Below are 11,929 nucleotides of genomic sequence, written 5' to 3'. Positions count from 1 at the left end.
CTCTCATGTGGCGGGAAAATTCCATCGTGCCGAGGCACTAAAATCATTGGGTTGTGACACACTTCATTTTTACCTCTAACTTAATAAACCTGCAAATGTCTACAGTGTTACAGAAAGAAAGGTTATTTGATTCACTGGAGATTCACAGGGTAGAGACTAGGGGTGTGCCAAGCTTCAGTCACTGATTTGATTAGAAGGAGATGTGGCCTGATTTGGTGGCCAAATCCCCAAATCCAAATCAAATCAGGAGACCCCTTGAATCAAAAGCCTCTGAATCGATTTGGAGAGATTCGGAGACATTTGACAAGTTGGCCATAGACAGCTTTATATGCTTTCTCTATGTACCTTAAGGTACCAGGTACAGCTCGTGAACACTGAGATGGTGGGGTCGACAGAGCATCCCACAGGAGTGCAGGGGGGAAGGGTCTCCTACACACTTGGCAGAGGAACCAGAAATGGACCAGAAGTACTTCTGGTCCACTTCCAGATCTGCTGCAGAGCATGTGGGGGGCCTCCCCACTCCCCGGCTCAGTGACTGGTACCTTCTGGGTCTGGGGGGTGCACCCAGGTTCCCACCCAGAGCTGATCACTGAGCTGGGGAGACGTGGGGGGAGGGTCCCTCATGCACTCAGTAGTGGACCCAGAAGTGGACCCAGGAGGTACCAGTCACTGAACTGGGGGCCAGGGAGGTCCCCCCATGTGCTCTGCGGCAGACCTGGAAGTGGAAGTACTTCTGGTCCTCTTCTGGGTCCACTGCTGAGCATGCGGGGGAACACCCCATGCTCCTGTGGGAATCAAATACTGCCTGCTTCACGCACCCCTTGTGGAGACCATTGTTCTTACTGAGTCAGACAATAGAAATTGTAATATCTATTAACACTCCATTAAAAATGTCAATAAGATTTTAAAGAATGTATCCTTTCATTTACCAGCTATAGAACTGAACGTTTTGCATTTTAAACATATTTTTTACAAATTTAGAAAATGACAGCTTTGCATTGTTACTTTTTCCCAACCAATTTTAACCATTTTGAAATATAAAAAATGTGTTCAATTTTCCATTAAATTAAGTCCCTTTCAGGATTTTTTGTTTTGTTATTTAAAACTGTGTTAAACTAAAAAACAAATATCAGAAAGAAAAATCAAGGTTATACAATAGTTTGGCTATATAATGAGTTGCATTTACTCCATTCTTGTTTTCATAATCTCAAACAATAGCAAATTTCTTCAAATCTTAACTTTGCAACACATTGGGTATGTCTACACGTGCATTTATGTCGACTTAAATTTACTGCGTAGTAAATTACTGGGCAGTAAGTGGGAATAGGCCCACAGCTACATGTACAGACATTAAAGCACATTAGTCCCAAGCCAGTCAGACTAACTTTAGTCTCAAGTCAGTGTTACACACAGTGTTACTGCACAGTAGGGCTGTGCAAAATTTCACCGGCTGTTTGGTTTTGACATTGTCTTGACTCGTTTTGAGCTCAAAACAGTGAAATCGAAACAAAACGAAAGGGTTCAAAACAGCCTTGAAATGAAACAAGGGCAGTCAAAACGTTTTGAAAGTTTCAGAACTCAAGCAGGGCTTGCCTGCAGTGAAACAGAAAGTAAGGGGAGGGAGGGGGAAGAGGAGGAAAGGGCTGCTCTCATACTGACTGTGTAGCTGGCCAGTGACTGTGGTTCTTCCCTGAGGTCCCTTCCAATCCCAGTGCTCTGGAAGAGGGATGGAAAAGCAGCATAAAAGGCAGCATTGTTTGAACTGGCCTGCTTTTTGTCACTCACGTCACAAGTTTTGCTTGTCAGCAGCCTGAGGTGCAGTTTCTCAGAAACCCCTGCACCTATCTCCTTGAAACTTGTCAGGCTTTGTGGCCTCAGCAGGGGCTACCATGCTTTCAGTTTTCACCCTGATGTGCCTTACACACACGACACAAGTATTGCTTTCAAAAATTTGAGGTGCAGTTTCCCAGAACCCCCTAAATCTATGTCCTTGAAACTTGGCAGGCTTCGTGGCCTCAGAAGGAGCTACTGTCTCTGCAAGTTCCATCTGAATCAGGCAAGAAATGACAAAGTTAGAGGCAGTTTCATGGTTCCCCATTATAGCCTATGGGCAAAACATTGAAACGGTGAAACAGTTTCAGTGAAACGGAATGGAACAGTGGTTTTGAAACTAAACAAAACTTGAAATGAAACACTGTCCCACTGAAACGTTGAAACGGAGGTCGAAACGAAACAGTGCTGTTTCGCACAGCCCTACCGCTCAGTAAGGCGTTACATGTGCATTACTGCACAGTAACTAATCAGGCATAAGTTTGATACCTGCATGATTCAGGTACTGAATTTACATTCAAGATGACGTAAATTGCCATATTTACTGCACCGTATGGGTGTGCACATGTAGACATGCACCTGTACTGTGCAGTAATTTCAGTTACTGTGCAGTAAATGAGCATGTGTAGAAACACCCATTGAAAAACAATGCAACACAAAACATTGCTCATTAAACTCTGTTTCCAGACTAAATATTTCAGGTTGTAATATTTCTTTATTCAATAAGAATAGCAATAATCCATATTATGGTAGTGTAAGAGTGATGCAGCTGTTCAGGAATTATGCAAAAGGCAAGGATTTGTTAGGGTGATATCTTTTATTGGACCAACTGTATAGTTAGGATAAAGTAAGACAAGCTTTTGAATAGTGAAGAAGAATGTTTTGCATTTGAAAGCTTATTTAACTATTTCCCAGCTATCCAGTTGGTCCAACAAAAGATATCCCCTCCGAAAGTCCCTGCCTCTCAAATAATCCATATTGACATTTAAAAAGGCATTTTCTTAAACTGTACCCACATTTTGTCAGTATGTCTATGTTCATTTTGTTGATTTAAAAATTTTTTAGAAGTCCCTTCAGGATTTCACTGGTTCACAGTGAAGAAGAGTAGGTATTTTGGGGTTATAATTCATCCCATTTCCTTCTCTGTTTTATATGAAAACATAGAAAGTTTGCTTAGATGTGTGATAATGGAAGCAGACTACTAATAAGAAAAACAACAGTATTAGGAAAATAGTGCTAGAAAATGTGCTGGAAAAATAGGGGTACAACTCTCTTCACAATTTATTTATACCAGCAACAGGATCTGGTGGAGACAGTTACACCAATAAAAATTCCTTTTGCTAGCAGACTTGATGTTCTTAAAGGAACTGTTGTCGTCTCCTCTGTGAGTGGACACAGCTTATACAGGCAAAAAAGTTGTTTTGTCAGTACAGCTAGGCCAGCTAGACTTTTCTGGTCTAGACTAAGAACAATCCTGTAGGTAAACTTGCAGTTTCAGACCTGGAGTTGTTCTTTGAGTAGAAGCAAAACAAAAGCATCAGAATTGCTTGCAATATCAAGGGGCAGAAGGATCGTTCCAGGATTGAAACAGTCATCAATAACCATATGATTGTGTTAACGAAGTGGATAAGAAACAATCTGGACCCCAACACAATTCATCTGAGTGACTTGGTATCTTAAAACCCCTGAGGAAACTTTCTGAAAGGGTCTTTTACAAAAAAGGAAAAAGGTGAAATCAGACTTGTTTATTTAAATTACTTGTGGTTTGTTATATTGTAAGCTGTGCACAAGTGCTTATGAGACAGGACATATTATATTCCTGTGTTATGGATTTAGGAATGCATATTAGTACTGCTTTAAATAGTATCACTAGCATCTAGTGATGCATATGTGCAGCATGTACTTTGCTGAATCATGGGAATTTAGCCAGCACTACGCCCAAAGTGCTACGACACATCCAACAGCTGGTCACTTATTTTCCACAAGGATTTACTATCTTCCCCATGAAGAGGATGCTAAGGGTATGCTTTTCAACAATCATTATCAGGAAGGGCCTGTTGAATTTAATTCTGGGAGTAAAAACAGAACCAGATCTCCATGTAAATTCTGTGACAGTGACACCTACAGCCTCAGTGCCATTCTCATGAACATTCAACAGGGCCTTGTGAACCACCTGCAAGAGATGAAGCAAAAAGTTATTCTAACTAAAGAAACAGCAGCAAATATCAAGAGAGAAACTTGCTTATTTTAAAGAAACTGTCTTTAGAAAAGTAGCTGATAAGAAGTGGGTAGGGGAAAGAAGTGTCACAGCACAGTGGAACCACTTCCACACTCATACCCGCTGAGTTCAGAGAAGCTGAGATTTGTGAGGTAAGATAATATCTTTTATGGTCCAGAAAGATGCCCTTCCTCCAGTCTGGGAAAGAAGGAAACACGGCCTGACCTAAATACCAGTTAGAACAATTGCTTTCATTTAACAATGCTATTCAATTTTTTGGAGAAATTTTAAAAGCATAGAAACTGTTTGTAAACTTCTAGGGTGAGGTATAACTATTCTGAAAAGCTTAGCTTCAAGACAGACACTGGCTACCTCTTTGATTTATAAATCCAGTATAGAATAACCTTATAACTACTAATATTTAATAATTTACCAAAAAGGATAATTAGCTTATAACAGAAAACTGAGTATTATTGAAGCTGGATCAGTGACAAGAAACTGGCAGAAAAAATAGTTTGTTTAGCTTCCAATTTCGTTTTTCCCCTCTGCAACTTAGTGCATTATTTAAAGGGAACTGGAAAATATTTTACTAAAGTTAACTCATACCTTTGGACAATTTTTAGTTGCCAGAAAAAAAGTTTATTTTGTCTTCTGTCTTTTCCTGATGTCCTCTGTTCTCCGTGTGTGTGTTACACTTTCCAAACACACTAGTCCTCAGTTTTAGGAAAAGACAGACCTGCTTTGAACCCAGTTCTGCTAATGCCAGGGAAAAAATTGCCAGTAACTTCAGTGAAAGCTGGGTCAAATCCTTTAATATTATGAAACAAAAATGTAAAATCCCAAAGAACAGATGGATCCACTGATCACCAGCTCTGTTTACCAACTTACTTTGGAAACCTTCAGTCCACTTTCCTCTGTAATTCCTGACAGGTCAGCTTGGTCAGTGAATACATCAATCACGCCCATTTGCCTGAATATCTCTTTTACATCATAGGTCCCAGAAATAGAAAATTTTGGAACGTACAGATGTATTTTCCTGTTAGAAAAGGAACACCAAAATGCTGGTAAATCATCTACTCAATAACTCTCCAGAATATAGTCAAGCCAGTGATACCTACATTTATCTTTTAAATATTCAGGAGTCTTCTCACAGTGTTTGAATAACCTGTTTGAACAGTGTATTTGAGTAGGGACTATGTGTGGATGGCAGTAAAGGCCTTCTCTCATGGGTCTGTACTCTCATCTGTATCATCACATGCAAAGAGGCTGTTGTAACGTCCTCAGTAATACTGAGGGTATTTGTGGCTCTGTGTAGATTAGAGCAGCTTTTAGAGTGTTTAAATTTATCCTCCAATTAGTTAAGGCTTACTCCACACTAACTGCAGTAATCATTGGGTAGATACAGCTCTACTGGCAGAAGTTTTTGATGTTAGTTACACCGAGTTCCCCAAACAGTAGAAACTTTTTAGGCAGAAGCCTACTTCTACCAGCAGAGCTGTGTCTGTATCAGTGGGGTTGGCAGCACAATGACACTGGCTACAGGGTGTGCTCTTTCCTCAACCTGTAGCTGACATAGCTTTGCCAACAGAACTCTGTAATGTAGACAAGGCCTTAGGCCCCTGAGAGGCTGGTTGGGAATTATCAGAGTGTGGAACTATTCTGCCCATGTCATATCCAGGTCCCAACATATCCCCTGTAAGGGGGCTTCAGGAAACTTGTGGAATTGAAGCAGTTATGAAGCAGTTATGATAGTTTTGTATCACAGGAGAATAATTTAATTCTCCAAGTAATAATAGTAGTAGTTCGTTACTGATAAGTCTTAGCAGCTCTTTACAAAAGTTATCAATGGAAGAATTAAGGCATGGAGGGATGGTCACACAACAGATGAGTTGAGAATTGAATTTTGCTGGCTTCCTGTTCAGGGCACTATTCACTGGCCCATATCCTGTCTCATCCATACAGACAAGTATAAATTGATCAGTACAGTGGGTCATAAGTTCTGGGTTATCTTTTTCCATAGCAAAACTCAGGGGAGAGTATGTAAGAGGGTGGGGTATACTTTAAGGTTTCATAATCTGCTATCAAAGAACCCAAGCCCCTATTACCTTTTCTACCAAATCTTCATGAAACCGTAAGAACATTATAGAATTACTCATGAACCCTCCCATGAGAGGAATTCACTGAGAGCTTCCCTCATATCCTAACACCTTTTATCCATGTGGACCCTGCCTCTCAAAAAAAGAGACAATAGTGCCATGGTCTGGATGTGGCCTATATTTCCCTAGTGTTTGAGTGCCTTCATAATTATCCACTGCTTTTTATAGTTTCAGAGTTTCAGAGTTGGTAGGGTCCGAAGGGACCTGAGTAGATTATCAAGTCCAACCCCCTGCCATGGGCAGGAAAGAATGCTGGGGTCAAACGACCCCGGCTAGGTGATTATCTAGCTTCCTTTTCAAGACCCCCAGGGTAGGAGCGAGCACCACTTCCCTTGGAAGTTGGTTCCAGATCCTAGCTGCCCTGACTGTGAAGTAGTGCCTCCTGATGTCTAGTCTGAATTTACTCTCAGTCAACTTATGGCCCTTATCCCTCATTACTCCCGGTAGTACTCAGGGGAACAGGGATTCTCCCATAGCCTGCTGTTCCCCTTGGCCACCAGATCCCCTCTTAGCCTTCTTTTGTGGAGGCTGAAGAGGTTCAGGCCCTGTAGCCTCTGCTCATAGAGCCTGCCTTGCTGCCCCCTGATCATGCGGGTGGCCCTCCTCTGGACCCTCTCAACGCTGTCCACATCCCTCCTGAAGTGCGGCATCCAGAACTGGACACAGTACTCCAACTGCAGCCTGACCAGTGTCGCATAGAGGGGGAGGATCACCTCCTTGGACCTGCTTGTGATGCATCTGTGGATGCATGACAAGGTGCGATTAGCCTTCCTGATCGCGTCCTCACATTGGTAGCCCATGTTCATTCTGGAATCAATAATGACATCAAGATCCTTTTCTGCCTCTGTGCTGACTAGAAAGGAGTTCCCCAGCCTGTAGGTATGCTGCTGGTTCTTCCTCCCCAGGTGCAATACCTTGCACTTGTCAGTATTGAAGCCCATCCTATTCTCATCTGCCCACCCCTGTAACCTGTCCAGATCTAGTTACAGCCTGTCCCTCTCCTCCAGCGTGCCCACTTCTCCCCACATCTTAGTGTCATCTGCGAATTTGAACAAGGTGCTTTTCACCCCCTCATCCAAGTCGCTAATGAAGATGTTGAACAGTGCGGGCCCGAGGACTGAGCCCTTGAGCCCTGTGGGACCCCACTGGCCACATCCCTCCAGGTCGAAAAATACCCATCCACCACCACTCCCTGGGTGCGGCTCTCCAGCCAATTTGTGACCCATCTGACTGTGTAGGCATCGACACCACAGTCACCTAATTTTATTAGGGAGAATGGGGTGAGAAACAGTGTTGAAGGCCTTCCTAAAGTCCAGAAAGACTATGTCCACTGCGACACCTGTGTCCAAGAATTTTGTGACCTGGTCGTAGAAGGCCACCAGGTTGGTCTGACAGGACCTGCCTTGAATGAACCCATGTTGGTTGCCCCTAAGCATGATCTCCCCTGCTGGTCCCTCGTAGATGTGTTCCTGGATAATTTTCTCAAAGAGCTTCCCCAGGACAAAGGTAAGAGTAATGGGTCTGTAGTTTCCTGGGTCCTCCTTCCTCCCTTTTTTGAAAATGGGGACCACATTGGCCCTTTTCCAGTCCTCCAGCACCTTGCCAGAGCACCACGAGTGTTTGTAAAGCTGTGCTAGGGGTCCAGCAATGACCTCTGCTAATTCCCTCAGCACTCTGGGTGGAGATCGTCAGGACCTGCTGATTTGAACACGTCCAGTGCCACCAGAAATTTCCTGACTAGGTCCTCTCTACCCCTGGGCCTGGCAGCGTCTCCCCTGGGTCCGACGGGGATCCCAGTAGGGGGATGCCCCAGTTCCTGCTCAAAAAGATGGAGGCAAAGAAATTGTTAAAGAGGTTAGCTTTGTCATCTGGTGTGACCACCAGATTTCCTAGCACATCCTTCAGAGGCCCTACATTACCTGGTACCTTCTTTTTGCCCCCTATGTATTTAAAAAAGGACTTCTTGTTATCCTTGATCCGGGTCGCTAGTCCCAGTTCCATCTCTGCCTTAGCCTTCCTAACAGCCCCCCTACAATCCTGAACAATGGAGGTATAATCCTTCTTGGTAATGGCCCCTTCCTTCCATTGAGTGTACGCCTCCTTTTTAGCTTTGAGACATTCCTGGAGGCTTTTGATGAGCCATGGGGGCTTTTGAGCACTCTTGCCCCCTTTGATACACATTGGGATTGTCACCCTTTGGGCTTGGAGGATTGTCTCCTTAAGGAACGACCACTCTTCCTGGACTCCCAACTCCCCTCCCTCAGTGCCTCCCCAACTAGTCTCCTTACCTCATTGAAATCCACCCTCCTGAAGTCTAGGGCGGTTGCCTTGCTGCAGGCCTTTGCACTAGATGGTGAATACCAGGAGGCGATGATTGCTATCACCCAGGTGGTTGAGAACCCGCAGTCCCCTCACCAGGTCATCGCCCGTGGCTAGGACTAGGTTCAACAAGGCATTTCCCCTGGTGGGACTGTGCACCTCCTGGGTTAGATGAAGACATTGTAACTCGGCTAGGAACCTACGTGAGCAGTCAGACCTGGCTGACTGCTCTTCTCAGCAGATGTCCGGATAGTTTAGGTCACCCATGATGACCCTGTCCCTTGACTTAACTGCCTTTTACCTTCAGAACACCTTTGAAAGGATGGATTTTCTTCATGTTACAGATGGGTAATGCGTGCAGTTAATTGATTTGGCCATGGTTGAGACAGAAATTTAGCCTGGACCTGCAGAGTTTAATTCTGACATTCCATTTCTGACTACCCTCCTCTTGCCCCTTTCCCATTGGGCTCTAAATATTTTGTCTTCAGATGAATTCTATTCAGTCCCTAGTAAGGCACTTCTCACCATATCAGAAGCCAAGGGATTACCTGTTTCTGAGGGAATTTTCCCATTTAGAGGCAGTTTTTTGCAACAGAGCATCTTCTACTTCCTTCATTTTTCCTTCATCAGGCAGAACAAACAAGGCTGCAGTATTTCCACTGCAAGGTACTTGCACCAACCAGCAAGAAAGCTCCTTATCAAAGTGATTTTTATAAATGCCCTGCCGGTACATCATGTTGACTCTTACAGTTGTTTTCTCATCCACAAAAAAATCCTCTTCTCCAGTATTAAAAGTATCGAAGGGTTTTTCCCAATGGGCTTTGGACAAAAAAGAAAAAGAATGTAACTAATTATACTGCAAAGGGGAGTTATTATTATGAATAAGACCAGTTGAAGTGGACTAATACAAAAGCATCTGACCATGTAGCCTTACTTCAGTTAGCAGTATTTAAGCATCTCAATTCATTGTCTTTTTTATTAAAGTTTCAGCATCTTGAGATTTTATTTCAATGCTGTTCTCCACTAACAGGCAGGAGCATTTGTATCTACTCCAACCTGAGTCTGTTTGCATACATCAGATTAAACCATATTATAAGAAAAAAATAGGGTATTTAAGAAACAGTGGTGTTTCTTCCATTAGTAAATGGGGGAAACACACGTGTGGACATGGGTACACACATGTAAACAGACACACTTGGAATTTATAGAAAGACTTTCTATACTGGAGTATTTTCCAAACAAAGTGTCTAACAGATTGATAAGGGACAATGTTGACAATGTCCCTTCATTTAACATCTGCATTACACAGCCTGTGTCCTAGATTCCAGTCAGCTATCTCAAACTAATGCATGCAATAAAGATCCATGTTACAACATTCCTTACCTTTAAAGAAAACATAGTTAACAAGAACCATCACAGTTTGTGGATCAAGGTCCTGGACTAAATCAGTAATTTTGCCATAGGTTTTCGTCCCAATGTAATCATTGATCAGCTTTTCCGCAGCAGTAGAATTTTGGAAGTCAGTGTATAAAACTTCAGAGTCATAAAAGTTTTTGACATCCTCCAGAAAGGTCTGTAGTGGTCTCAGGGTTTCTTCTATGAAAAGGGCATTGCCCATATTCAATTGGTTCTCGCAGTCTGTGTGGTTCAGTACACAGATGAGATGGCAAAAACCTTCATGTACTTCCTTCTCCTGAGTCTTTTCCATGTTAAAGGCCAGCCCTTCCAGAATCTGATTCAGAGTGGCTGATTTAGCACCAAGTGCCAGCATTGCAAAGGAAATGGAAATGCTTATGGGTGAGAAGAAAACATTTTTGTCAGATTCCTCTGATACAACCAACTGGTAAAATCTGAAAGCAAAGTCAGCATTACTTGGGGCTAGTTTGAAATAGGCTTTGCTTTTACATGGATAAGCTTCTTCAACCTGGGAATCAGGTTCTGTGGGATATATATGATCATACTCATTACTGTGACAGTGAGGACGATGGCCATGGACCAAAATTTGAACCCCAGCCAGTAAAAAACACACAGAGAGGGTGGACTTCATCTCCCTTTGGATTTATTCTGCAAAAGATTTAGATACAGAGAAATTAGTCAATCTAAATTATTTCTCTTTTTTCCCTTTGTACCATGAGTTCTGTTGCTTATTTTTCAGTGATTAATGCATATGATGGAATACACTGAACCTACACTGGGTGAATTTATCCCATCAATATCACATTTCAGACAAAAGGCCCAGAACACATGAAGACACACCTGTCCACCTACACCCCATTATTTTGGCACAGAGAACCTGAATGTGATTCCCAACTAAACATGGCAAAGCAGAGAATTTGAAACAAAATTTAATTCTCTTATTAAAATGTGTATACTTTTCTAAAATCTCATTGCTGAGATTCATCTTTGTGATCCTAGTAACTCTCAGAAGGAATATATGCTTCATAATAAATTTTTTATGTGATCACATTCATTCAAAAGTGATAGCTTAGGTTATATTATAGTGCTTAAATGGATTTAAGAAATAGATTGTTTTATGTCTGCAACAGACTGAAAACTTTCAGCATATCTTTTGCCAGGCAAAAATTGGATGACAGACAATGCTTGCTTTTATAATCCACATTTCAAGATTGCTTTTGTGGCCCTTTTCACCTCTCACGGTTTACCAAACAATGTTTTAAAAATATTATAAATATAGAGTACAGTGTTGCATGCAATTCATAATTTGTGTGTAGGACTTTTTTCTACAATTGTTTGAAAGGTAACTAGAAATGGAATAGACCCTAGTGGGTTACCTTGGTAACAGCCTCTCTTCAGACATGAATTTAAAGGATCTCTATGGCTTTCAAGTGTATTTTATTGTCATGTTATTCAAATAGCTCTCCCACTAGAATGGCAATTTTTTCTGGCCCCTTAGCTCTGTTTTCTATCCCTCTGACAAATTCACACATGCACACAAAAATAGTATAATACCATAAACTGAAATATAACAAAGAATCAGAAAAAAAATGTGTCCTTGTTAAAATGAAGATAGTACTTACAGTGCATTGAAAAATATCCTGCAGTGTCCATTCGAACAGGCCTGCTCCTTGCTCTACTAATTACTACCAAACAGTATTAAGATGAATGTCCTCTATTAATCATTAATTAGAGCAAATAAAAATGATCAGAAACCAAACAATGATGGGGCTACTTTTTTCAAGACCTATGCAGTGCAGACTGAAGCTAATACTCAGGGGGTACGTCTACACCAGATGCTTTGAGTGCATTAGACTAATTCTACTGAGCATTAGTGTGGCAGGCAAAACCCGCGCTAATGCACAGTAGATTTAGTCTACTGTGCATTAGCATTACAAAAAGGCCATTCATTTGCACCAATGCACAGTAGCAACAATTACAGCACTTCAAG

At 42.0% G+C, this 11,929-nt stretch overlaps 1 protein-coding gene across 1 annotated transcript in view; it reads right to left on the bottom strand.

Annotated features, from left to right (window-relative positions):
- The window catches only part of LOC102375061 (alpha-1-antiproteinase-like), a 53,707-nt gene extending 42,064 nt beyond the window's left edge, over positions 1-11,643 (bottom strand). Inside the window, exons 1-4 of the mRNA XM_025206272.1 lie at positions 11,562-11,643; positions 9,907-10,587; positions 9,072-9,342; positions 4,937-5,084 (exon numbers count right to left, since the gene is read on the bottom strand). Coding sequence (XP_025062057.1) covers positions 4,937-5,084; positions 9,072-9,342; positions 9,907-10,570 — 1,083 coding nt within the window. The 5' untranslated portion in view covers positions 10,571-10,587; positions 11,562-11,643. The remainder of the gene's footprint in view (positions 1-4,936; positions 5,085-9,071; positions 9,343-9,906; positions 10,588-11,561) is intronic.
- Positions 11,644-11,929: the final 286 nt, after the last annotated feature.

This window comes from Alligator sinensis, unplaced genomic scaffold, assembly GCF_000455745.1.
Source record: "Alligator sinensis unplaced genomic scaffold, ASM45574v1 scaffold47_2, whole genome shotgun sequence".
NCBI lineage: Eukaryota > Metazoa > Chordata > Crocodylia > Alligatoridae > Alligator > Alligator sinensis.
This window is presented reverse-complemented; position numbering and strand designations above follow the sequence as displayed.